Raw genomic sequence first — 26,006 nt, 5'->3', positions numbered from 1 at the left:
CTAGTTGCCAATGATCAAACATGGCCAATTGATAGGGTGCGGGTGTAGAGAAAGGTGATATAGTATCAAGAAGTGAAGAGGTGTTATATTCACAGGACGGACACGGTCAACTTCCGTACTATAAGTCCTATATTGTCGAATGGCCATTGTATATTGGCTATCAGAGGTATATACGAAATATTGTTGTCAACGGATACAGAAGTCCCGAGTAAGACCTTCGTATAGAGAGCTTTTCTGCGATGTAAGTCCAGAGAAGGAGGAAGCCTAGTCAAACATAGGGGCGCATCACAGTTCGATGGGCATATTATTATATCTCTTCGAAGCCTAGGAGGAGTCGGCTCCCCAAAAATAGATAGAACCAAAGATACAACTGTTACTTGCTCAATTTTCAATATCAAATCTCCACCAACTTGTGTCCGGCGCGACCATTTCGACTAAGATCACGCCCATCCCGCATCCTCGACAGCAACCCCCCATATCAGAACGTCAAAAATATAAATAAAATGGTCAAAAACATACAACAGTGGGTATTCGCTGGTGGTCTCCCACCCAACTACTAATCCACCGATATCAAGCAAGTATCTAGATAATACTTAAATCGGTTGCCATCCGGCCTAGTGGGTGAGCCTCCACTTGGTTCGGCCCGTGTTGATCAAGACTCGCGCCCTCATTAAATTGTGGAGCTGCGTATCCACGGATCCACCCAATATTCACCGTACTCTTGGAATACCCCCCCTGCGTCCGCGTGCTTGGAACTAGTAGCCCTAGAGAGAGAACGTTGTTCAATTTGGCTTACTGCATCCTGTAGAGCAGATGTTCTCTGCTTGAAGAAGCCTGTTGACTGTACAAGAACAGCACGTCCTTCTATGTAGAAAGTTTTCCGCCTGATAGTAAGTCCTTCAATGTAGGTGAATATTGTAGATGGTAGACTGCGCTCTCATAGGGTGCTAGGAGCTGCACGATCAGAATTACGCTCCCTGTCGTGCACTTGAGGATAAGTAAAGTCACGACCAAGACCATGGAACAAGGTCAGAGTAGTTGTCTAGGGAGATTCGAGTACTTTTGACATGCTTGTTAAATGGATGATCACACTAGAACCGCAGCATAAAAAGGCCTCATATTTTGTTGCGAGTGTCTAATTTCCCTTTCATTTACATCAAAGACTTCTTCTCTTCACCAGTCCTAGCCGCCAACTCAACTGCTTTAATTACATCATCTGGCGAGCTGAGAAATGGTGAATGTGAGGACTGAATTGAATATGTTGTGATACTGCCCATTTGATCGGCCATGCCTGTTTGCATGGCCAAAGGAATCGCGTTATCGTTCGTGCAAAAAACGTACATGCATGGCATGGCATGCCATGGTTCGTATGTGCAGCTGGACTTGAACACAGCGACTGGCATATGTGTCATGGTTGCAGTCCACTTTTTCTGCTCAGCGACGGATAAGTCGTTGTAAAACACGTCGGCTTCGTTGGTGGTGCCACAGTAGTCTCCCTAAAATCAAAAAATAAAATGCAATTAGTGACTTTTGTCATTTTATCAGCCATGTGCTGCCACAAACCTCTACTTTTTGCCACGGCAACCATTGACCATGAAGGCCATCCATCAGTGATGCGCCTTTGGGAAGTACGAATGCACTCAAGTATGCCAACATTATGACGCCGCCTGTTTTGCCGGCCTTCTGGAGTGTGGGTACATCAAGACCTTCCACTGCACAAGAGGCAACGACGCCGCCGTACGAGTGCGCAACAACAACTATATCTCTCTCTTCGTCAACCAATTGCTGGAGGACTTTATGCAAATTATCAACGTCATCTGGAAGCTCTATCGTTGGTGGCTCAGCTCCTGTCGACAGATGGTCTACTAGAACAGTCGGATATCCTAGAAGTTGGAGCTTGTCTTGTACTACATCGAAAACACAAGATCTCTGCCAAGCACCGGGTACAAGAACCACGGTTGGCCTTTGTTCTGCGTGTGCTACCATAATTGATTTCGGGGTCGCTTTTGAAGAGAAATAGACAATACTAAATGACAAGCACGCGTTGTTCCTAGGATTGTGATGGGAACTTCGGAGTCTTTATAGATGAACGGAGTAGAATGACGTGTGATACAAAATTCTCATTCGTCATTAGCTATATATTTCTGATAGACCGGCACTTAGACACGGGAGACCATTTAAGTAAATGTTTAAGTAAATGTTCTCCCGTGTCTAAGTGCCGGTCTAAGCCTTGTATTAAAGAGGTTAACTTAAATCCCTTAACTCCCTTAAACCCCTTAAAACTAAACCTAATGTCAAGTAAATAAATTGCTATACGCGCACCGGTGTGGATTCACATTTTTTGTATTACGTTATTCGGTAGGCTCGGACCTTGCATACCATGAACGTTAATTAGGTCAACCCAAATCCTACGATGGCCATCTAATTTATACCAATGGGACTTCTTTTAGAGACGACATCTGCTCCCATATCCTCTTGTAGCAAAAGTCAAAAACCACAAATCTACCATTTTCAAGCCTGTCCTAATTAATAATATTGATTCGCTGGTCTCTCTTTAACCTCAAAATGCCATCCGTCATCAAAGTCGGCGCCGCTCAAGCGCGCACTCTAAACACCCTCACCGAAACTCTAACCGACCTCGAGGAAATCACCAAGAAAGCAGCAGCGCAAAACATCGATGTCCTGCTCTTCCCCGAAGCTTACTTAGGCGGCTATCCGCGAGGCTGTGACTTCGGCGCCGTGATCGGCTCACGTTCCGACGCCGGCCGTGAGCAGTTCCTCCAGTACTTCCGCGCAGCGGTTGATTTGGGGGATACCCCTGAGGGAGCTGGCGACGCTTGGGTTGAGAAATCTTTGCCTGCGCCGAAGAATGGGGGCGTGAGAGGTGATGGGACGAGAGAGGAGCTGGAGAGGATTTCGAAGCAGACGGGCGTTTTCCTCGTTGTGGGACTAATTGAGAGGTGTGGGGGAACCTTGTACTGTGGTGCTATATACGTGGATCCTGTGCATGGCGCTTTGGGGAAGAGGAGGAAGTTGATGCCGGTATGTATTGGATGTTGCCACCACTCTTTCTTTTGGTAATATCACATGACAAGCGAGAGCTGATGGAGGTGGGGAACAGACGGGCAGCGAGAGACTTGTTTGGGGCCAGGGAGCGGCTTCCTCGCTGAGAGCTGTTACCACGGAGATTCGCGGTACTAAGATTATCATGGCTGCTGCTATTTGCTGGGAGAACTACATGCCGCTCCTCAGACAAAGTCTGTACAACCAGAACGTCAATCTGTTTTTGGCGCCAACGGCCGATGCCCGTGACACATGGTTGAGCGCTATGCGCATGATTGCTTGCGAGGGTAGGTGTGTAGTTGTCTCAGCCAACCAGTGCCAGCGAAAGAGCCATTTGCCCGCATGGGTCAAGGGCGACGTCTCCAAGGGCGACGACTTCGTCTCTCGTGGCGGATCCTGCATTGTTAATTCCAACGGCACTGTTCTTGTTGAGCCGTTGTGGGAGGTTGAGGATGGTGGGTTGATTAGCACCGAGGTTGATATGGATGATTGTGAGAGGGGGAGACTTGACATGGATGTTGCGGGAAGCTACTCAAGGTATGTGGTTGTTGATGATGCATGTGAGCTCGGACTGATCCCGTCTAGGAATGATGCCTTCAATTTCTCAGTGGTTGGTCTTGATACTACCCCACCAGCTTAGGGGATGATTAATAGCACTATAGTTAGTCGCTTGTTTAATAGGCTAAAAATTGCAACTTTAAGAGGGAGGATACGAAGCACAATTCGATTTTAGAGGTGGTGAGCTATAAAGCTTCCACTAACGTGAGATTCTTAGCGGTGATAGGGGCATACGTGGTAAAAAAGGGGGGTGGTGGTGGAAGGTTGATGGGGGGAAGGGATGGCGGTGAGACGAGGTGATGGTGGTGAGAAGTGATAAACCAGCCAGTACGACGATGCTCTGGGCAGTCTATGCAAACGGCGAACATCTGACTGCTATTGTACGGTAAAGATATCCCATATTATCTTTGCAGGAAATGGAGCGAGTTTGGTGAGGAGTGTGGCTGTTGGTTGGTCGCCGTCGCGGTTTAAATATCCCGTTGGATATAGGGGCAGATCACAGTATAATAGGCATATTCTTCAAAGCTTCAATGGAGTTGGCTTTCGAGAGATAGACAGAGCTAAAAATACAACTTCTACTGACTTCAATTTAAATATCAAACTCCCTTCCAACTTGTGGCCAGCGCGACCATTTCGACTAATATCACGCCGGCAACCCTCATATCAGAACGACAATAAAATAAAATAAAATAAAATAACAAAAAATAACAAAAAATAAAATAACAAAAAATAAAATAACAAAAACATACAACAGTGCGTATTCGCTGGTGGTCACCCACCCAACTACTAATCCACCGATCTCAAGCTTGTGTATGGCAGAGCGGACGGGATGCCCAATTCTCTTGAGTCTATGGTCGTATGTGACGATTACTCGCATACAGAAGTACATATACGCATTGAAAGTGAGGGAGGGGGATCACCGGGTGAGCGGGTGAGCGGGTGACCGAGCAAGGGTGAGCGAGGGTGAGCGAGGGTGAACGTGATGAGGTTTGGAAATACTATAAAGACAGATATAACGCTGAGATCTAACGGGTAGATTTCACAGAGGTTTCTTGCGAAGGGAAATGGAAGGGTGAATATTCTCTATAATGGCGTATACATATGGTACTCGGATTGCAAGGGACTGAAAATAAGATCCCAGGCTCTTTCATTAGACATAATGATCAATTATATAATTGATAAGTCCCGAGCCTCACATGTTTCAAACCAGGCATCTTCATAAACAGAGAAGATGCCAATTCTCTCAAATTGTTCCCTGTTATCCTTGCGATTTTTAAGCAGCAAACCTTCGGACTCTGTCAAAAGTAGACAAATAGCGCTCCCGACATCCTTTCCACCATCATCGAAGTATCCTATACCTACAACCTTCTCGAGAGTGTTATCCTGTGTCTCGTTTGCATCGAAAAGAAGCAAAGCAGAGCCTGATATGAGATCTAGGACCGTTCCCGTATCTATACCTGACGAGTCGTAGTATTTCCTCTCCAAGTACTCATACCAACCAGAGCCTTCCCCCCTAATATCATCGGCCATCGCCACCCAAGACTCTCTCGTTGGGCCACTTACCCTTAAAATGCCATGTTCCACAATTCCAGTACTTTCGTATTTCGGTGCGGCATATTGCATTTCCACCTCGAGGATTGCTGTTCTAAAATCCCTTTTCTGCCCTAGCCACTCCTCATACTCTTCCATTGAGCATTCGTAGTCCTCGCTATAGGTAGGACTAAATGGGAGCGATATACGTCCTGCCCGAGACGCCCACGACCACGATGGCCCTAGATGCCGTCCAAAATGCACTTTTTGGTCAGATCGCCAGAGGAGACCTCGGTGGATGTCAATTTTCCAAACACCCGCATAATATTCTCCAGGGAGCTGCTGTCGTAGTAATTGGACTAAGCCGCTTATAGCAGGGAGTCGGTCGCGCATGAAACTGATATTGCGTTCTGAAAAGTCTGCAAGACATTCGTACCACGCATTTAATAATCCCAGCTGCCTTGGCCCGTTTCCACTTTCTTCTGGCGATTTTGGTGTTGTTAAGATTTGCCTTAAATCCTGGCCGTTTCTCTGGTATTGCCCATCCTCCCAGACCTCACAAGTTCTGCAGTGATATTTTATTTGTTCCGTAGTGAAACCAAGTATTCTCGATGAGAGAATCCACTCCTGAAAAGTCCAGGCACGCTTATCAAGTTCTAGCGGGGAATTGTATGAAATAAGCTTGAGGTATGCGAAATCTATCTCCTTGTCGCCTGCTTTTATTGGAACTTTATATTTCCTTTCCTTCAAGTTTCTTGGCAAGAACAATCCATCTCCTTTATCGCCAGCTGATGCGGCAGCAATGGTTAGCCAAGCATTTGAATAGACATTACCCATGTTGGCGCCTTCGATCTGCCAGTCCGCAATATGCTCCTGGTCATCTTCCCATCGGGCTTGAAGAATGCAGAGGGCATCTATCCAAAGATACCTTACTCCAAGTGCGCGTGTCACCACTACCGCATCGAGAAGTGTCTTGGGTAGGCTAGCTAACGGAATTCCTTGGAGTCGTTCGGGGAGAGTGTCGACGGTTGTTGTAAAAGGTGCGGTGGTGGTACCCCAGCAGTATGAGAGCGCTACATAGCGGCCTTTGCGTCCATGGGATACTTCTAAGTAAGGATCTTGACCATCTGTAGCAACGTTGATTACTCTTGTTGGAAGCAACCTGTCGTCAAAATATTGGCATTCAGGATGACTAGGCAAACATTCATTTATCCACGTATTCATCAACTGAATGTTTTCAGGTAGTGCAGAATCTCTTAACACTTGTCTCCCAGCCACGACGTTTGACGTATTTGTTTGATCTATGTCCATTTAGACGGGTTTCGATTATAGAAGCAGATAAAGCGTCTTCAGAAAATAAGAGCATAACACACCTCTCCCGAGAAACAAAGCCAACTCGCCACTCACCACTGATGGAGGTTTTGTATCAATTTTGGAAGAAACAAACACAGAATAAAAGCCCCCTTTCTTTGCTTGGGGATCCCGGGTATCCTGGACACTACGCCCGTAAATCTTAATCTGGCTGCGAGGGTTATCAAGTGCTTTCTCAATCTGGCTATAAATATCTCGCCGAGTGAGACTCGCCCATATTAGATTGCATAGGGGACAATTTTGATCTTCTGCTGATGACTTCAGCACTGCCAAGCTTGGATAATGTTTGAAGTCTCCGTTGATGAGGGAGATAACGTCGAACTCTCTACATTTAGCACAGTAGGTAGAGTACATGCTTCAAAATCTTAAAACTTTATTGAGAATTGAACTGCCTAGCCAAGTATTGACCTCTAGCACAGTGTGAGGATGATTTTGTAATGAATCCAAGCAAGGATCGTTAATGAAAACTGTGCTGCACTTGGAACCAAAGCACTGTGGGGTGGGTGCACGTGGTCATGTGCATGTTTGTGTCTGTGTGATTCTGACACGTCCCCACTTGCTGCCGCAGCCCTGCATAACACAACGAACTACACCGATAAATAGTCCACCGCCTCGACTGCCGTCCCGAAGCCGGTTCTAACTTTCTAGAGGCCTAGACGCGCTCAGCCGCCGACACAGAGTCGGTCGGCTCGCTCTACTATGCCCAAGTCGACGTGCGCCAGCTCGAAGCGGCAATGGCGCGGATCGCGGCGCAGAAGACGCAACTGGATGGGCTCATCGCGGCTGCGGGGATTCAGCGCGTTACGCCTGCACTCGAGTGCTTATAGGCGCACATTCGCGAGATAATCGACGTGAAACTACGGCGGGGTGATGTTCGCGGTTACGTGGCGGCGCAGCAGATGATTCCATGCGGGACGCCAGGGAACTCCCCTTGCGGTCCTCACACGGTCTCTAGCCTCGAATATGGGTTGCATGACAGTCTTCTAAATAGATCGTCGTTTGTACTACTCCGCAATCAATAGATACTGTAGTCGGAATATAGACTGACATATAACTGTAGAATTGACCTATTGTTATAGCCGTCGCTTTTACTACTGCGTATTGCTGACCGAAATAGAAAAGTGATTTCCGCACAGGGCTGCTAACACACCCTTTTAACACAGATCTCTATTTCCGTAGACCGTGGCAAACCTGACGGACTCTTTTCTTTTTGGGCAGCCGTGATGCCCTCACCGGTCGGTGCTAAGGCAGTCAGTTGCCTTGGGGCTATGCAACGACCGCTACTTAAAACAGGTATATTCCGGTAAGGCACAAGTTTCCAACCCACCTCCTACCTTACTTGTACTCTTTACATCGCTGTCTTTCTCCGCTCGCAGTAATTCGATTTCAACTCTTTTGCTCTTCTTTCTGTGTTCAAGATGTTAATTCGCTCGCTTCTGTTCCTTGGATGTTCCCTAGCAGCCGCTCTTCCTCACCTACCACATCTTCACCGCCAGGAAACAGACGATCCAAATTCCAACGATCCAACTACCCCTCCTGCTTCGATCACAGCACCAGCTCGAGAGGAGAACCCATTCCCCAACGGATGGCCACAGCTACCATCCGAGTGTACCGACGCTTCGAATCCACCTGAGGCTTGCAAAAACGCTTTGCACGCATCAGATGGTGGTGTCCATGCTTTCGGTGGCACCCTACATCACGATGGTAGTTGCAAACTCAATTCAGCTGATACGAGAGAGGGATTTCTCGAGACTGCTGAATGGGATGCACAAATACTGGCGCACTACACTCGTTTGACTTCAGATATACATAATATCGAAGGAGGTCACTTCTATATGGGACCTGACTATGCAGGCCAACAGCAGCGGATAAAAGGTAAACTCTAATACCATCAGATAACCAAATACCCAAGCTAATATGATTTCAAGATAATTTTGCCGAGCCGCGGATTTTAAATTGAAGGGTGGCGACTACATCACAGTAAGCTGCAAAGACACCAGAAACTTATGCAATATTCAACGCCAGGATAAACAAGTCGGAGGTTATGCGTGGACATGTAATGGCTGGTTTGGCTACAAATACCACTACATCACAATGTGTCCGACTTTCTTCAGTACTTCGACTCTCAACCGAAAGTTCGAGGAGATGCAAGGTGAGATGGCTAAGGGTAATGTTGACATTATGAGGGATGCGAGATATTTCTTCACAAGTGGACATATGTTCTTGCATGAGATGATGCATACCGATCTAATTGGTCAACCACATAGTAAGTATACTCCATTAAATACACATGTTTCCGTGTGTAGGACTAATTGTTGCGGCAGTCATTGATGAATATATTGACCCTGATATAATGTCATACCAAGCATATGGTCCGAAGCGAGTTCATCAATTAGCTATTCGAGATCTGCAACAAGGAGGAGGTGCTACGAGGGCTAGTACTAATGCTGACGGTTACGCTTGGCTTGCGAGTTGTAAGTGTCCTTATCTGCTTCGCAACTCTGCATAGAACTTTGCTAATCAATGTTTCCTCATTAGCACTGTACTGGTGGGATACTACGAAGTACTTCCCAGGAGTTCCTAACAAGCCTGGCCCATTAGTAGCAGAGACAGGACCAGTAATTCTGCACCTTGGAGACTTTGACGACTTTAATACAGCTTCTTCTGACGACAGCTTCCAAAAAGCTCTAGGAGGTCTCTTTGGTTCGGTTCCCGTTAGATCAGGAACAGATCTCAATTCAAACTTCCCCAGGTACTGGATCCTCGACGACAACTCTAAGCAAGACATCAAGAACATCTACTATCGACTTCGTGACAAGGCCTGCCAAAACATCTGCGATATCTCAACCATCCAGAACGTCCCCTCTCAGTTCGTTCGTGCTACCAGAGTCGGGTCCACTGGTTGCGAATACGCCATCAAAATCTCCAACACCAAAGAGCTATACTTATATACTACTCAAGACGGACAAAATTGTTACAGCGCAACCCAAATGATGATCGACAACTACGGTGCTACCAAAGACTCTAGCTGGATCAATAGGCCCTTGGTCAGCGACCTCTACCAAATCGGCATCCGCGATATCAACACCAAGGGTCCTGGTGGCGTATCCCACGATGAATTCCCAGCTGACAACCAACATCTCGGCTTCATGCACCTCGCTTGCCGTCGCTCCGACGGCGTGGCTAAATGGGCCTATGATTTCAATCTAAAGATCTCAGGCTGGGATGATGGTAATTGGGGAAAGAGTATCAAGAGCGAAGCTGATAGGTGTGATAGAGTGCTTGGTACCGATCATTGGAAGTATGAGGAGGAGAAGGATTATAAATTTAGTGATGGGAGCGCGGCGGATCATTGGCGAGTTGGACATTAGCGTTTACTATTTCGGACAGATGTGGGGAGAGAGCTGTAGAGAAGGTGTTGGGGTTGAAAGAGGGGAGTGTGCAGTGTCCTAGGGGGAAAGATTGGAGCGAGGTTGATATGTTTAGTACTTAAGCAGGATAAAAGTTGTAAATAGAATATAGGTGGCAGGGTAATCTTTTCTATCTTCTGTTTATTATATAAAGCCTTGTACTTTCGCTTTTAAGAAGCTATAGATATAATAGAATTAGGCTCTGTATCTTCTAATTATATTATTAATGTCTTTTAACATATAGCTAAACTTCGGCGCCAACACAAAAATGACGCGAAAGTAACGCCAAACACAAAATTGTTACTTAGCCTCACCCTCTCCTCACCCTTCAGACGGCAAGGGGCCTAGATTCTAAGCCATGCCTATTATCCAGAGGATACGGAAGCAAAATTATATAAAAAAATGGTAAAAAAAACATACAACAGTGGGTATTCGCTGGTGGTCACCCACCCAACTACTAATCCACCGATCTCAAGCTTGTGTATGGCAGAGCGGACGGGATGCCCAATTCTCTTGAGTCTATGGTCGTATGTGAAGGATACACGTGTGGTCTGGTTTAAGAACGGTCTTGGGATATAGGGGCGTTATACTACGACAGGCATATTATATCTCTTCAAAGCTTCAAAGGGGCCGGTTCTAAGAAATAGAATCAAAGAAATAAATTCTAACAACTTCAATTTCAATTTCAATCTCAATACCAATCCCCCTCCGACTTTTGAACCGGCACAAGCACTCCGTTCCAAAGTTGCGCTCGTGCGCATCCCCGGATTTTCGGTCCCGAGGAAGCTTATCACAATCAACCCCACTTCCTCTATCGCAGCATCATTTTATACAACATTACCACAACCCCGCCCTGCTGTGACATGCCCATCAAAAACACACAAATACGACCACAAATACCCACCAGAGATCAACACCCTCTACACAACGTCACCTATTAACGAGATCCGAGGCCCCGTGAGACTCGTGGACCCCTCATCCCACCTTCCCCTCTGCCTCTAAGGGCTCCGGCTAACCTTCTCCACAGCGGGATTGCTACGTTACATCTCCTAAACTACCGCACCTTGAGCCTCGCCCCTCCAGCCTTCTCAGCCTTATATCTTCAAGCCAAACCCATGTTATAACCTCTATTCCTCTCCCCAAGCTGCTACCCCGCTACTCAAACACGAGCACAAGACCAAAACTCCGTCCAATATCACCAATATCACCAAAACCACCACCGAGACCCCCTCACCCACCCTCAAAATGTCGGCCCAAACCGACTCCCCCCACCCCCTCCTCGACCGCCTCAACAAAGACGGCTTCGTCGTGATCCCCTCCCTCCTCACCCCCGAAGCCCTCGCCACAATGCGCACCGCAACCACCTCCGTCGACGCCCAGGCCCGCGCCGGAAACTGGCCCTACATCCGCACTCTCCCCAAGCAATTCCCCCCTTGGTCCGCCGCCGACCTCGACAAGGGAATCTGGGGCGTTCAGCACCTGATGCACCCCGAACTCCCGCCCTCCGCCCTCTTCGCGTCTTCCTACTTTAGTCCGCGCACTTTGGCTGTTGTGACGGAGCTTTTGCAGTGCGAAACTGATGATTTGGTTATGGAGTTGTATAACCTCCTCGTCCGACCTGATCACCCTTTTGCGCTGCGATGGCATAGGGATGATATTGCTCCCACTGCTACGGCGGAGGAGGAGACAGAGCGCCTGGCCAAACCGGCGTGGCACGCGCAGTGGAACCTGGCGCTATACGACGACGCATCTCTGATTGTAGTCCCCGGGACGCACGCAAGGCCGCGGACGGACGCAGAGAGGACCGCGGATGAGTACGAGGATAACATGCCAGGGCAGCTTATTGTGCAGTTGAAGGCCGGGGACGCGGTGTTCTACAATAATAATATCCTGCATCGCGGGGTGTATGATGCGGGCAAGGCGAGAGCAACGCTGCATGGGAGTATGGGACATGTGAAGGGCGGAAGGGATCGGGCGAGGAATGTGCTGCAGCATGGGTGTGGGGAGTGGGTTGACCAGGTTGATTTTGGGGCTATGGAGGGGAAGGATAGGGAGGTGGCGGAGGGGATGAGGAAGAGGCTTGTGGAGTTGGGGAGGGTGAGTGGGGATATTGGGTATTCGCAGGTTGATTAGATTGGGGGTGGGTGTATACCAATTGGGGGTGGCATATTACAGTATAGTAGGTAGCACGATGAGCAACAGGCTTCATAGGACGTATTAGACAGGTATAATTAAACCAAATCTAGCAAATCGCAATAAACGTTACTATAACCCGCTTGCTCGAACGCTCCTCCCCATAAAAAAACCCTGATAAGTCGCTCTCCTCCCAGCCAAGCCCAAACCTTAGTAGAAAACATCGAAAGAGGAGCACATGAAAAGCGAGGTGTAGGTCCATAACCCGGTTCCGAAAAAAAGCACAAAAAGGAAAACATAAAAAGAGAGAGAGAGAGAGAGAGTGCCAGATATAGACAAGTCAGCTAGACAGAAAACGCATGGTTCCAACCCTTATATAATCCTCGGTCCGCCCTGCCGGTTTTTTGTATGTGAGTGCGGTGTGGTGTCCATGAGGCGGGTAGAGACGCGTCTACTTCTTCGCAACGACCGTCTTGGGTGCCGCTGGGGCCTTCTCCTTCTTGGCTGGTGCGGCCTGGGGGGTGGGTGTGTTAGTGTGGGTAGAGGGACATGGTAAGTAAGGTGATCGATCCAGCACCCATCTCACAAGCCGTCTTCCCAATTCCCAAAGATCACACACAAACATGTACAAAACATCGAACTGAAAGAAACCCCGCACACCAAAACATAGAAAAGTAAAGTAAAAAAAAAAAATCACCACTAACTAACCTTCTTCTCCACAACCTTCTTCACCTTCTCCACCTTCGCCTTAACAACAGCTGCAGCCCCTGCCTTTGGCGCCGCCGTAGTCTTCTTCACACCAACCGGCTTGCTCCCCGCAGCAGCAGCCTTCTTCGGTGCGCGCTTTGCAGTTGTGTTGGCCTTCGGCTTGGGCGCGGCGCGCTTGCGCGGCGCGACGGGCGAGGGAGGGGCCTCGAAGATGCGCGGGCGCGAGTTGCCGGTCGCGGCGCGGGTTTCGCGGGCCATTTTTTGGGGTTCTGAAGGGGGTGCATTAGTTGGATCTCTCACAGGTGTAGTCGCGGGGCGGTAAGTTGGGGAAGAGGTGTTGTGTGTTGTGTTGTGGAGGGACGTTGAAGGCACGGCGCAGCGGGTGATAACGCCAGCGCGTCGATCGGCGCGTGCGGCGGGGAGGGGAGTTGGACTCACGGGATTGATTTGGGATTGGGGATTGGCAGATTTTGCGGCGAGGATCGCGGAGATGAGGCGACTGTGATGAGCGGGTTTGGGGATGTGGAAGGTGTTGGTGGACGGTGTTGTTGTGAGGTTTCTGGGAGGGAGGGTGGGCAAACGGAGGGTGGGTGTTTTGGGGGATTTGTTGTTGTCGCTTGCGTGTGTGGTCGGTGCTTTTTGGGTCGGGCTGGGGGCGGCCAAGGGGGGTGTGAGATGGGGGGCACAGTTGGTGTAGGCTTTAAATGGGTGGGATTGGAATGATGGAATTTATTTTATTTGGGAAGATTTGGGATTTTGTATCTGTTTATTTGTTTTTCGGGAGAGGCCTGGAAAGATCTGGGCTTGAATGCATTGGACTTCGTGGGCAATGATGTCTCGTCTCGGGGAGACGTGGGAAGCGTTTCGAGGAGCCCTAGATGACGAAGTCGCTCGAAGCGCATTGTCTACTGACTTACAGAACGTACACAGAGTTTACTAGTTGAATTCCAAGGGACCTCCTGAATATCTATTTTGATGTGAGTTGCGAGTCTGTCATACGAAACATCCAGGGTCAAAAACCGCGCAAACCCCTGCTCTCAGGCTGAAAAGTCCCCGCCAGGGCTACAATTACCCTGTTGTGTTGGATTTATAAGTATTATTCTTCAAAAATATAACTACAGCATATAGTGATTAATGTTTTATATTTTCACGTATAGTTGCTGTGCGCTTTCATTTTGGGTGCTTCTGGCGGAGTCCATGTGAAGCCGTTGGGTTGTGCCGCACGAGCATTTATGATATCTTCAGTCTCTCACAAGATATAATACGATCACGAGCGTTGACAAACCCAGACAGAAGCTTTAGCATGAGTCCTATAATTCATGAGGAGCCATTTGAACGTGAATATTTGAACATTTGAATATCCGGGACTCCGAGACTATGCGTATTATCTACAATCACTTATCCCCCCATCCTCCCCATGCCAACTCCAGGGATTAAACACCAACCCCTCACTTCTTAGCATCGCTCGCTGCCTTGCTCGCAAGATCCTCAACCTCATCAGCCTTCTTTGATAGGATCTCTGCGATCTCCTTATACGCCTCCTTGGCAATCTTGTCCGCCTCTCCGCCATGCTTCTTCACCGCCTCATGTAGCTTGTGCAACTTCGGCACGATCTCTTGACCGCCAGGGATCAAGTTGATATACTCCTGAATGTTCTTCCCCACGCCCGAGCTCTTCGCCTTCTCACTAGCCTTCTTCGCATACTCCTTCAGATCGCTAACATCCCCGCTCTTGATCTTCTCAAACAGCTCCGAGAAGTTCGCCTGCTTAAGCGCATCCGAGTTCTCCTCAATGACCTTCTTGATCTCGGGGTTCTTGTCAAGGTAAGGCTGTGCCTTCTCAAGACCCTTCTTCCACGCTTGATCACCCATTCCCTTGAGCTTCTCAATGTTCTCCTCGACGACCTTGCGGATATTGTCCGCCGCGTCGGTGCCGCTGCTGTTCTTGAGAATGTCCTTGATCTGGCCATATGTCTTGTTCACCTGCTCCTTCGCCTCTGGGCCGTACGAGTCGGCCATTTTCTTCAGCTGGTCGATGTTGCCGCCAACCTTCTCCTTGAGTTGAGGGTGGTTATCCAAGATCTCGCCCGATGCTTCGCTCGCGAGCTCAGTCACCTTGCTGAGGTGCTTCTCGAGGATTTCCCAGGTCTTGTGTGCGGTCTCGATGGTCAATCCGCCCTTAGTTGCTTCCCTCATGTCGGAGTAAGCATCCTTGATAATCTCGTCGACCTTGCCACGGTGCTTCTGCTCAATCTTATCGAGATCGTTGAAAGCCGCGTCAACGTAGGACTTGGCTCCGGGGATGAATGCGGCGTATGAGGTAACGGTGCTCCGGAACCATTTTAATAACTCGTTTGGCTCAGGAGCCGAGTCTTTCATGGAGGAGGTGATGTTTTTGAACTGCCTCTTGGTTGCTGCCGCGCCATCAACGATGGTCTTTGCGCCACTGTAGTAGTAGTATCCGTATCCGAGAGAAAAGACGAGGGCGCCGCCTGCGATTCCAGCAACGACTCCACTACCACCACCGCCCCCGGCATTCGATGCCACTTGTGAGGATTGTTGTGGCGTCGAAGTCGATTGTAGTCTGATTTGGCGGGCATTGGAGCGGATTGGGGGCCTTACTGGCGCTTTCAGCACACGCGCCGACCTCATGGCGGTTCTTGAAGCCATCATGATTATAAGATGTGATAGAATGCGGGAAGTATGATATTATGCGGTGAGAATGTCGGAATTTCGCGAACACAGCTCAATTGATTGAAAATGAAGCTTCACTGAGTATAGAGAGTAATAATTTTCTGCTCGGAAGGGGGAGCTACTCATATTTGTAGCTTGCATTGTTGCGTCAGGGCAACTTTAGAATCATGTCGTCATTCCAATGACCTGGCCCACATATAACATGGATGGCCAGGCGCATATTTTCAGGGACTACCATTTCCAGGGACCTTGCTCCTGAAAGCGGTGTTCTCATAGCGTATTTTAGTAGCCGAGAATCGAGCTAGTCGGAGCTCAAATTCTGAGCCTCTTAATAGAAACCGTAATGTCGATGCTTGTGCTCTGGTATTGGAACCTGTAGCTCAACCACCACGCCGCTTCCATTATATTGGACGACCCGATAGCTGTCCCAGATAATACTGTTTATTTATTTAATGAGGGTCTATATTTTAGAATAATTGCTATTTTGAAGCTTCCACATTATTCATGTGGGGCGATGTTCGTCCAAGTTCAAAATCCTCACAACAGTAACGTTGACGTCATCACCCGCAATTGGCGCTTGGCGCTAGTGGAGCCGAGGTATCGCGGGGTCTTTAGGCTTTGATAGTATGGCTGGCCAAGGTTGGGCCCGTATATGCCACAATTAAACTGAACATGTTAATCTCACTTTTATAATTGAATGATGAAGTTAAATCGATTTATTAGATTAACTTCGATGAATAAATTGTGAGCACATGAGAAGGATCCACTGTCAGTATCCGTACTCTTGCCTGGCTCTTTCTTCGAAACGATAACACCGCAAATGCTTCTGCTTTCAATTGCAAACCTTCTCGTTTTCCATTCCATGGTATCATAAAAATATAAAAAATAAAACTGCTCTCCGAGTGCACGCAGATGCCTCAAAAACGATTCATTTAGATATCATCAAATAGCGCCACCGTAAGCTCGGTTCCTTTCTCCAGTACCCATGCCATCACCGACTGTCAATAGCCATTAAAACCCACGCCTTCCTTCTCAAATTGCCCAAGTCGTAAATCATAATAAATACTTCGATATTGCGCAAATCTTCATAAAGCTGCTTCACTTCTCAATCTCATTTTCAGTCACCGTCATATCCGACAAGCGACGTCTCACGCTTAGAGGTGCCGCATCGTCATCGTCTTCATCTTCAAAGCTTCGCTTTCGCTCCGAGCCTGGAGATCCGAAGTATCCAGAGAGGCGGCTTGAAAAAGCGCTCCGTGCGGAGGGACTTTGACGAACGAATAAAGATGATTGTGGTGAAGAGCCTCGCCTCGGAGTGAGCCGTCCGAAAGGTGAAACCACATCTCGTTGTGTCCAAGTTGGGCTATCGAAGAAGGGGATGCTCTCCATGCTATCCCTGCCTTCTCCTGCACTTGGATCCTCGGACTTCACCTCCTGCTTGACCTCATCTTGTTCGATGGATGGAAGCGCAGTGTCTGGATCTGCCATGTCAGGCAGCTGGCTCAAATCGATGGTTTGGGTAGGACGCTTGACGGAGTGGAGGAATCCAAGCTCATCGTCGCCTTCCACTTTAATCGGTGGGAGCTTTTCAGAGTGAATGAACTCGAAGTCATCATCGTCAGAGTCTTCCCCTGGTTTTATAACACTCTGAAGCTCATGTCCACCCATCTCAGTATCCTCATCTTCATCATCGTTGTTTTCGCTGCCACCATTGGCAAAATTTCCGGCCCTGGAGGCTTCTGAAGCTTCTCTTGAAGCAATGGCGCCTTGATTTGGCGCATCATCATCATCATCATCGGAGTCATCATCGTCGTGTGGGTTCTGGTGGTCGTCATCATCGAGCTGGTCGTAGTCAACGTCGTCACTTTCGGGGTCACTGATATCGCCAGGGTCCTCGTCATCATCATCGCCATCCGAATCGCTCTCATCGCCTGCCATTTGCTGTGGCACATCTGGACGCTCATATCGAGGACGGGAGTTGAAAATATATTTCAGCACCTGTTTAACCTGCCTCGACGGCTTGTATTTGGGAGTGCCAGGGTTTCGTCGCAAAAGAGGCATCATGTTTTTAATCTTTGCTTTCGCCTCATCTGCTTGACTCTTTGGAGCGCACACCTGGCGCTTCAAGTCTTGAACGAAAGTTTGATCTCGAACTGGCCTTTTTGGAAACAGTTGGAAGTTATCATACACTTCAATATGCTCAATGCCTCGGAGCTGGTAAATGTTATCCATGCCTCGTAACTTGCGGAGATCTCTGGTCATCCTGTAATTGTCGTGGTTCTTGGTTGACCTCTTGAGCGGTTGCTTCATGTGTTCTGGCTCGTCCTTTCTTCGTATTCTGCCATTTGACGTCTCATCGAGGCTGATCACCAGGCTTCTCAGATTACGAAACTGACCCAACACATGCATTCCCCAACGGCTTTTACACCATCTTGGTCCGCTCTTCTTTGGGTTGCTGGTCTCCATTATGGAACCAATCCATGTGATAGCCGAATCTGACACCCTCTGCCATCTGGCTCGTGGAGTGTTTCTGCAGAAAATGCCAAATTCTCCCAAGGACTCGAATGAAAACGAGTTCATAAAGTAGAATGCAGTGGCAAACATCTCGTGCCAATCCCTGGAGACGAAAATGGGGGCCAAGACGTCTCTTGGGAGAGGCGACGAATTTATAGCACAGGCCGAACCACCCCAGTGGAAGCGGTAGCTAAGTCCACTTTTCTTGTCGAGCCCGCCTTGTGTTGGAGGATACACATCATGTATGTCGAAACGGGCGACCACAGAGATCGCGGTATCCTTAACCATTGTATAGGCCGCAATCTTGAAGGCAATCTTCGGATGGTCTTTCAGGAGGGCAGCAAAGTTGAAAAACATCTCCGGTTGGAACCCCGCTGTTGGGTCGGCCACTGCCAGTTCTAATTCAAGTTCTTTGTTGTTTGGCCGAACGTAGTATATCCCGTGGTTCTGAGGGACTGAGCTCATATTAAACTGTTTGCAGGCAGCCCTGTAAATCTTTTTGAGTTCCTTTGGGTCTGTCAGGTTGTCGGAGTCTCGGAGCATCTTCCTCCAGTCCTAGAATGCGTATTAGTAGGTTAGTCAAGCAATAGTACTAAAGTCAACGAGTATCATGCGCATGGAGAGTGAGATTGGGACACTTACAACTTGCTTGGACTTTCTTACGAAGCATTTCGGGCCGTATTTTTCAATGCAGATTTCCAATTTCTCCAGTAAACTGAGAATTTCTGCATTGAGCCTGGTGTTTTCGACTTCCAGCACGCGAACGCGAAGTTGCAGGGCATCAAGGAACTCACGGTTCCCACGGTCGGCCATGGTGACTGTGGTGCAAAATTAGTATACATATCAATGCCGAGATACTTTGAATAAGCACATGAAAGGAACGGTATGAAGTTTTGGTGACATGAAACGTGTATGGATGAAATGAAATGTGTGGTATTATGAGCACAGAGACCAAAATTGATAACCAACACTTTGGACTTGAAGTAAAACAGGAAGAGGCAGCGGGAAACCTTGCAGACCAGTGACAGAAGTAAACTGGCAGAATTATACTAAACTAGCACAGATGTGAGAAAGGAAAATAGCAAGTTGATCGTATCAGATCAGGTATGAATTGCAAATGAAATAACGAGAAGTTACTGAAGATGTAAAACATGAAGTAGTAAACCCATTGTCAAGTAAAGGAATAACTTACATCAAACTGAAGTGTTGGCAGGTTAAATCCACAAGTTGTGACGCTTCTGCGCCCTCAGTTAGGAAACGTCTTGCTGAGCATGTGCAAAATATATGGTGTTGTTTCGTAGCAGATAGTGAAAGAGACTGGTGGAGTGAACTGTTTGAATATGTAAACTCAAGAAAGCAGGAAGGAAATAGAGGACATGTGAAGTTGGCAAAGTATCATAGATGGCAGAGAAGTTGAGAAAGACCGAGGTTTGAGAGAGGATGAACATGTAACAGAAGACGGTGGAAGTTACGCTCAAAACTCAGTGAAGTATAATGAAGAGCAAAGGTGAACCCTGAGACCGAAAGTGATGTATAAAAGGAAGCTTTAGGAGGTCCGGAAACTGATGTGGCATATAAACGAAGTGGAAAGGAAAGACTTGCAAGCTGATGTGGTGTATGAGAGCAGAAGGGGCCGGAACTGCGGATTGAGCGGAGTAAAGCGTGAGGTTTGAGGGCAAACTGGAAGGTTGACTTGCTCAGATCGGCAATTGAACAGAAGTAAGATCGGAAAGTGAGGTTTAGAGGCGAGGTATGGAGACGAAGGTGAAGCTCAATCTGAGATCGAAAATGCATGAAGTGAGACCATGGAGACAGAAAAACAAACTTACTTTGAGTACGAGTTCAAAGGTTCATATATAGCTTTTGCTTATACTTGTAGATAGTAGCAGGTCATTGAAGGTGGTGGTTGCCAGGGTTGGAGGATGAAAGCTGAAATAAAGTTGGAAGAGTGTTGGAAGAACGTTGGAAGAAGGTTGGAAGAACGTTGGAAGAAGGTTGGAGGTCGGAAGAACGTTGGACGAGGGTTGGAAGAAGGTCGGAAGAGGGTTGGAAGAAAGTTGGAAGAAGATCGGAGGTTGGAAGAAGGTTGGAGGGAGGATGGAAGAGGCCTGAACGGGGATGTTGGAGAGCTGGCCAATATATATATATAGCATTCCAACTAGGCGCAGGAGGTAGAAGGTTGAGGAAGCCTGGGGGGGTCGAGGTAGGGCGTTTGATAGTTTGGGGTTGAAGATATGATAGAAGCAACTGAAGCAATCTCAAGAGCGTACTTCACTAGATCGACTTAACCTGCAGTCTGAGACTAAACTCAAGGTGAGATCAGAATATTCAGAAAGAAAATGTGCAAAAGACAAGATCGGTAGCTTCAACGAGGATAGTAACAGAAACACGGAAGCTCTCCAAGAGTGCAGTGCTTTGTGTCCAACCTTCAGTGCCACATATGAGTATTCACTTGGTGAATTGAATGAAGATCAAAACGGTAGAAGTGTGCTTGAGTATTATGAAGAGTTAGAACAAGAAGTAAAAGAGGTGGAATAGGGTCATCTGCAGCAATCACGCAGTTGATGGTCTAAACTCGGAGCTTGCCAAAGAGTGAAGTCAAGAGGTAGGTTGTAATCGCTCATTAAAAGTAGAAAGGTAGAAAAGTAGGCGAGAGATCATGCAAAATATAAAAAATATAAACCTACTCACTGTATATTCCCAGCCAGGCGAAATCAAAATCGAATCTTGGTCCTGGAAGAAGTAAGAAAGTCAATACTTAACTGTAGAACCTACAAATGGCAATAAGTTGCCATGGAGGTGTTGTATTTGCGATAGGGACTATCCCAAATCGATCCCTCCTAAAGAATCAACAGCGAGTAAGCACAACAAAAAACCATGTTCAATCTCCGCCAAACAAGATCACACTTTCCGCATCTGTCATAAACTGTCCTCGAATTCGACAACCGAAGCACCCTGCCAAACTTCAACGCTTCTTTGCCGCTCAAGGAATATGCACCACGCTAACTACATATATGTATCTAATCCCTCTATATCTACCCAAATACCTATCATAATATCCCATTTTATAACAAGCTCTCAAAAGCATCCAACCCCTTCTTCTGCGCAGGCTGCTGCCCACCCTGGCCCTGTCCTTGAGGTGGGGCAGAGCTAAACGCGCCCCAGTCCTGCTGTTGCGTTGGTTGCTGAGGTTGTTGTGACCAGGTAGGCGGTGGAGGAAGGGAAAAGGGGGTTGCTGGCTTTTGCTGCTGAGACATAGAAAGGTTACCCATCGAAGTGCTCATGTTAGGTTGTGCTCCCGAAAACGACGTCTGCCGTTGCTGTTGCGCGGGGACCATAGGTGCAAATGATGAGTGTGTTGAAGTTGGGCTCGAGGAGGCCCATATATTGCTGCTGCTGGGGGCCGCGGCGGTTTGCCAGTTGACCGACGCTTGGGTTGGTGGCGGTTGGATGAAGGCTGAGGAGACGGGCTGGAGAGGCTGTGAGAACTGTGTTGTTGATGGCTGGAGAGAGTCGAAGCGCGAGAGATCGGGAGTGATGGTTCGAAATGGAGCTTGTGGCCTCATGGCCGCAGACATGGAGCCAATACCCGGGGATGATGGGCCCGGAGATGGGGAGGGAGTGGTCGACCATGAGAACGTGGGAGCGGCTGGGGGAGCAGGCTTTGCGGGGGCGTTGGGAGCTGCGTCCCAGCCACCATCCGCTACTGCATTGCTCGCGGCTGTGCTAGTAGTGTATTTTCCGGTCACGAGACGCTCGAAGTCGTCGTCTTCGCCGCCATTTGCATTTGATGAGAATGCTGCTGGGAGGTCGCCGAAGGACATGAAATCATCGTTACCCCCAGCATTTTTGATACCGGAACTGCTGCCCGAGAGTTCCTGGAGCTTCTTCGTATGCTCCTGTTCTACCTTGGTGCTTAGACTCTTAATCAAGTCCATGAAGGCTTGGAATTGCCTGAGATCAAGTAGTGGGCCAAGACTCATGTTCCACAAAATAGGCAGGATATCCATAGCGATAAATTCCGTATCTGCCTCGGAACTAACCTGCTGTAGAACTTTGAGGGCTGCGAGCATAACTGCCGGTTCTTTTGTCTTGATCGCACGGATGAGAGGAATGATCTTTTCTTGCATAGTGTACTTGTCCAATGCACTGATGGGAGATTTCTCTTTCTTCTTGCCATTTTGCGGTGCGAATCCAGACAGGCCATCATCGGCAGCGGAGGTAATAGAGTCTGCTGTGCCGCCACATAAAACAACGAAAGCTTCAAGACCCCTGACCTTGATACCTAGACTCGAAGTTTTGCTGAATACCGCCGCGACGACTGGAAACAGCTCGTTCTTTATTGTGCTGAAATCAAGCACAGGGAGGATTACTGGGAGACTTCGCAGGGCCGCATCTACGATAGAGTGGGTAGGTGACTCTATGGCTAGATGTATTATCGGGAGTATTTCTGCAATTTGTCAGCGATAAGCTTCATTGCCAAACTCCACCTGTTACTAACCGTCTTTGAAGTTCTTTCCCGAGCAATTAGAGGTGATGATATTGATATTTTGCAGCAATACCGTCAGCCCCGCCTCTTTCCCAGTATCACGTTCAGGGGCTCCTGCGGTTCCAGGAGCGGCAGGCTTAGCACCACTCAAGAAAATCTCTCTCAGGCGTGGCAGCATTTTCTCAGTAAAAGACCGTTTAGCACTCGGCAGGAGTTCAATAATTTTGAACGCATTCTGCAATACCAGACTCAGAAGTTGCTTGTCCTTCATCTCCTCCAGTAGAACTAGCAAGACCTTCTTCTCCAACACGCTTTTGGGGAAGCTCGGGATCACCTTCGTAAGACCGCGCATGAACGCAGCCTTCTCGGTGGGCGTCTTCGCCGGTAACGCATCCAGGAAACGGATTGTGGAGACGAGAATGTTGTCAAAGTAGGACGATTGTTGGAACTCGCGGGCAGTCATGCGTTGAGCAGGGCGACGGGCAATTAAGCGTGGGAGGACAGTGGTCGTAAGATCTCTAGGAATTGGCCGAGATGAAATATAATTGTTGCTGCTGGAGGGTATCGAGCCCGATGAGGCAAAGAGCCGTCTATAGGTTGTGACGCTCGAATTGGCATGAAGAGGAGATTCGTGGGGTGAGTTGTAGAGAGCAACAATAAGAAGTCCCAAGCTAAACATATCGGCGGAAACATTAAGGTTCGTATCGAGAACAAAATCCGGGGAGGCATAGTCGAGATTTAATTGAACGGATCGTGGCAGCCGTGGGTCTAAATTGAGAACTTCTGAGAGAGAAATAGGGGTGACAGAGGATGGCTTGTCAGAGTTGTCCGCAGGGCTAAGAAAGGAGAGTCCGCTGATTTTCCAATCAGACTAAAACACGTTAGGTGCATTCTTTATGTTATCCATTCCGGGCATACCTTTGCATTTATGTATATAGCGTCTGGAGTCAAGTTGCCGTGGACCAGCCCGGCGTTCTCGTGCAGAAACTCAAGAGCCTTGCTGATCTGTAGCAACCCCTTTTGTATTTCCAATTCGTCTATTTCCAAGTCTCGTCTTCTCCTATTCCCTTCGCTATCCTCTTTCACGAATCTGCTTGAGCGCCCGCCTACGCCCGTAGCTCTCTCCTCCTCATCTTTCTCCTGTAACAACCCAGCCAACGAAATTGTTACCGGCTCGGTCGCAAACTGCAGGCCCCCATATCGTGTGTCTTCTACCGGCTCAGCGAGTTCGAGTATATTGGGGTGTCGTAGCCGCGCAAGCGATGACGCCTCCTTCTTCAGCCGTTCGACCACCTCTTCCACGGACCGTTTGAGACTCGATGCGCTGGCTCTGTCGGATCTTCCCAAGCTACCTGAATTCGATTCTAACACCTTGCGATCAAAGACGAAGACAGAGACCTCTTTCGAAGTCTTCTTATTCTTGCCATCGAATATCTTCCAAGGGCCCGAGACAGCTGAGGGTTGCGAACCGATCACATAGTTAGAGTTGATGTTGGAGGAGAATGACTTGAGAGCGGAAGAAAACATAGCGTCCAAATTGACGAATATATTCAACCATCTGAGATATTAAATATTAAATCGTTCAGAAGGTACGCGCCATGAGGGGAAGGCAAAGGGGGGTTATATGACGGTTCAGATGCGAATAACTCCCTTGGCGAATCTCAGCCTCGAGAAACTTCAACGCGGCCTCGTCTGTTCCCCAAGGTAGCTCTTTCTAGCGAGCAACGCTGATTGGCCAATCGGCGGCGGAAGGCGGCCAGGCGACCATGCCCATGGGCAGGTAGTACGGGGACCATCGGAGACATTTAGATAGACAGTTTGCTTGTATTTCAGCATTTTTTTCTTTTGGTATTTCCAGATCCAACCAAATTGGCATTGTTATGTAGGTGTATTTCATGATATTGTTTTCTTTTTGTGCCTATCTTATCACTCCGATTCGGCATAGGGCGGCTCAAGCGGGCTACTTACGGCACAGGCGGCATGTTGACTCAATGCCTTTGGGTCCGCAAATCGGACAGACAATTGTGAAAAGGTATACTGACTATATAAAGCCGCCAACACCCGCTTTATTGCCTATTTCTCGAATCCATTCAGCGAATTGTTGACTCAAAGATCATTGATTCAAGATTCTGTCGACTTGGCTCCCATACAAAATGAAGCTCAGGCAATTATCGACGGCGCTCGCGCCCAGGAGGCTCGTTGCGCAACAATGGGCAAGCTCTTCAACGATGGCGGCTAGGCTATACAGCACTTCGAAGCTGGCTGAAATGGATGCATCGAAGCTCACTATAACCAAGACTACTACACCTAAGGAGCTTATCGCACCCAAGGATCTTGTCTTTGGACACACTTTCACCGACCACATGCTCACCTGTGAATGGACAGCCGAAGAAGGTAGCTACTCCTGGTTGTAATATGAGTACAAGACATAGCTAACAATCGGAACAGGATGGCACGCGCCCAAGATTACCCCATACCAGAACCTTTCCCTAGACCCGTCGTCCTGCGTCTTCCACTACGCATTCGAATGTTTCGAGGGAATGAAGGCATACAAGAATGATGCTGGAGAGATCCGCCTGTTCCGACCAGAGAAGAACATGGCCCGCTTCAACACATCCTCTGCCAGAATTGCTCTTCCCACATTCGACCCCGAGGTTCTCACTGGCCTCATTGCCAAGCTCGTCAAGCTCGACGAGCGCTTCATTCCCAACCAAAAGGGCTACTCGCTATACCTCCGCCCAACAATGATCGGTACCCAGGCCACTCTCGGTGTCGGCCCACCAGGCAGCGCATTGATGTTTGTGATCGCATCCCCAGTGGGCCCATACTACCCAACTGGTTTCAAGGCTATTTCACTGGAGGCCACCGACTACGCCGTGCGCGCATGGCCAGGTGGTGTTGGTGACAAGAAGCTGGGTGCCAACTACGCTCCCTGCATCGTGCCACAGCTTGAGGCTGCCAAGCGCGGCTTCCACCAGAACCTGTGGCTGTTCGGCAAGGAGGAGTATGTTACTGAGGTCGGAACCATGAACATGTGGGTGGCCATGAAGAACAAGGAGACTGGACAGAAGGAGCTCATCACAGCACCAATTGACGGTACCATCCTGGAGGGTATTACCAGAGACTCTATCCTGAGCTTGGCAAAGGAGAAGCTCGTGCCAGAGGGATGGAAGGTTGTTGAGCGCCAATACACTATGTTTGAGCTGGATGACGCTGCAAAGGAGGGGAGACTCCTTGAGGCTTTCGGATCTGGCACCGCAGCTGTTGTTTCCCCAGTAAGGAATATCAGCTGGAAGGGCAAGATTGTTGACTGTGGCTTGAAGCCAGACCAAGAGGCTGGTGAGATCGCCCAAAGCATGAAGGAGTGGATCGAGAGGAGGCAGTACGGTGAGGAGGAGCACGAGTGGAGCTACAGAGTGTAGAGTGGGCAGATGACTAGGTTCGATTGAGATGAGTGATTCGTTGGACGTGGCTGATGAGGGGCCGGTTTGTTTCAAAAGATACGGTACATATCAGGGCGATCGGTACGATATACCA

At 48.5% G+C, this 26,006-nt stretch overlaps 11 protein-coding genes across 11 annotated transcripts; 5 read left to right on the top strand and 6 right to left on the bottom strand.

The window, feature by feature from the left end:
* Positions 1 to 1,112: 1,112 nt before the first annotated feature.
* VE01_00421 (uncharacterized protein) lies at positions 1,113 to 2,168 on the bottom strand. Its single transcript, XM_018269952.2, has 2 exons — positions 1,564 to 2,168; positions 1,113 to 1,496 (listed from the first exon to the last, which is right to left on the bottom strand). Exons 1-2 carry the CDS (start codon positions 1,984 to 1,986, stop codon positions 1,152 to 1,154), a joined length of 768 nt encoding a protein of 255 aa, XP_018135166.1. The 5' UTR covers positions 1,987 to 2,168; the 3' UTR covers positions 1,113 to 1,151.
* Positions 2,169 to 2,418: 250 nt separating this feature from the next.
* NIT1_1 (Nitrilase) lies at positions 2,419 to 4,204 on the top strand. Its single transcript, XM_018269951.2, has 3 exons — positions 2,419 to 3,042; positions 3,122 to 3,600; positions 3,649 to 4,204. Exons 1-3 carry the CDS (start codon positions 2,566 to 2,568, stop codon positions 3,701 to 3,703), a joined length of 1,011 nt encoding a protein of 336 aa, XP_018135167.1. The 5' UTR covers positions 2,419 to 2,565; the 3' UTR covers positions 3,704 to 4,204.
* Positions 4,205 to 4,692: 488 nt separating this feature from the next.
* VE01_00419 (uncharacterized protein) lies at positions 4,693 to 6,985 on the bottom strand. Its single transcript, XM_018269950.2, has 2 exons — positions 6,525 to 6,985; positions 4,693 to 6,452 (listed from the first exon to the last, which is right to left on the bottom strand). The coding sequence occupies exons 1-2, from the start codon at positions 6,874 to 6,876 to the stop codon at positions 4,789 to 4,791; spliced, it is 2,016 nt and encodes a 671-aa protein (XP_018135437.2). The 5' UTR covers positions 6,877 to 6,985; the 3' UTR covers positions 4,693 to 4,788.
* A 955-nt stretch (positions 6,986 to 7,940) lies between these two features.
* VE01_00418 (uncharacterized protein) lies at positions 7,941 to 8,482 on the top strand (the record flags this gene model as incomplete). Its single annotated transcript, XM_018269949.1, has 2 exons — positions 7,941 to 8,397; positions 8,451 to 8,482. The coding sequence occupies 2 exons, from the start codon at positions 7,941 to 7,943 to the stop codon at positions 8,480 to 8,482; spliced, it is 489 nt and encodes a 162-aa protein (XP_018135436.1).
* A 134-nt stretch (positions 8,483 to 8,616) lies between these two features.
* On the top strand, positions 8,617 to 9,893 carry VE01_00417 (uncharacterized protein; the record flags this gene model as incomplete). Its single annotated transcript, XM_018269948.1, has 3 exons — positions 8,617 to 8,788; positions 8,847 to 8,996; positions 9,061 to 9,893. 3 exons carry the CDS (start codon positions 8,617 to 8,619, stop codon positions 9,891 to 9,893), a joined length of 1,155 nt encoding a protein of 384 aa, XP_018135433.1.
* Positions 9,894 to 10,748: 855 nt separating this feature from the next.
* On the top strand, positions 10,749 to 12,065 carry VE01_00416 (uncharacterized protein; the record flags this gene model as incomplete). Its single annotated transcript, XM_018269947.2, has 2 exons — positions 10,749 to 10,889; positions 10,960 to 12,065. The coding sequence occupies exon 2, from the start codon at positions 11,178 to 11,180 to the stop codon at positions 12,063 to 12,065; it is 888 nt and encodes a 295-aa protein (XP_018135432.1). The 5' UTR covers positions 10,749 to 10,889; positions 10,960 to 11,177.
* Positions 12,066 to 12,202: 137 nt separating this feature from the next.
* Positions 12,203 to 13,335, bottom strand: VE01_00415 (uncharacterized protein). Its single transcript, XM_018269946.2, has 3 exons — positions 13,212 to 13,335; positions 12,774 to 13,042; positions 12,203 to 12,579 (listed from the first exon to the last, which is right to left on the bottom strand). Exons 2-3 carry the CDS (start codon positions 13,029 to 13,031, stop codon positions 12,517 to 12,519), a joined length of 321 nt encoding a protein of 106 aa, XP_018135435.1. The 5' UTR covers positions 13,032 to 13,042; positions 13,212 to 13,335; the 3' UTR covers positions 12,203 to 12,516.
* An 849-nt stretch (positions 13,336 to 14,184) lies between these two features.
* On the bottom strand, positions 14,185 to 15,968 carry VE01_00414 (uncharacterized protein). Its single transcript, XM_018269945.2, has one exon. The coding sequence runs from the start codon at positions 15,443 to 15,445 to the stop codon at positions 14,222 to 14,224; it is 1,224 nt and encodes a 407-aa protein (XP_018135434.2). The 5' UTR covers positions 15,446 to 15,968; the 3' UTR covers positions 14,185 to 14,221.
* A 367-nt stretch (positions 15,969 to 16,335) lies between these two features.
* Positions 16,336 to 18,793, bottom strand: VE01_00413 (uncharacterized protein; the record flags this gene model as incomplete). Its single annotated transcript, XM_018269944.2, has 2 exons — positions 16,336 to 18,535; positions 18,623 to 18,793. The coding sequence occupies 2 exons, from the start codon at positions 18,791 to 18,793 to the stop codon at positions 16,565 to 16,567; spliced, it is 2,142 nt and encodes a 713-aa protein (XP_018135429.1). The 3' UTR covers positions 16,336 to 16,564.
* A 2,022-nt stretch (positions 18,794 to 20,815) lies between these two features.
* VE01_00412 (uncharacterized protein) lies at positions 20,816 to 24,332 on the bottom strand. Its single transcript, XM_018269943.2, has 3 exons — positions 23,388 to 24,332; positions 22,482 to 23,340; positions 20,816 to 22,430 (listed from the first exon to the last, which is right to left on the bottom strand). Exons 1-3 carry the CDS (start codon positions 23,994 to 23,996, stop codon positions 21,046 to 21,048), a joined length of 2,853 nt encoding a protein of 950 aa, XP_018135428.1. The 5' UTR covers positions 23,997 to 24,332; the 3' UTR covers positions 20,816 to 21,045.
* Positions 24,299 to 25,891, top strand: VE01_00411 (uncharacterized protein; the record flags this gene model as incomplete). The annotated part of the gene is made up of 2 exons (XM_059463269.1): positions 24,299 to 24,351; positions 24,521 to 25,891. The coding sequence occupies exon 2, from the start codon at positions 25,010 to 25,012 to the stop codon at positions 25,889 to 25,891; it is 882 nt and encodes a 293-aa protein (XP_059320144.1). The 5' UTR covers positions 24,299 to 24,351; positions 24,521 to 25,009.
* Positions 25,892 to 26,006: the final 115 nt, after the last annotated feature.

This window comes from Pseudogymnoascus verrucosus, assembly GCF_001662655.1.
Source record: "Pseudogymnoascus verrucosus strain UAMH 10579 unplaced genomic scaffold scaffold_1, whole genome shotgun sequence".
NCBI classification, from domain to species: domain Eukaryota; kingdom Fungi; phylum Ascomycota; class Leotiomycetes; order Thelebolales; family Thelebolaceae; genus Pseudogymnoascus; species Pseudogymnoascus verrucosus.
The sequence above is the reverse complement of the archived record's forward strand: the minus strand, read 5'-3'. Positions and strand labels throughout refer to the sequence as shown.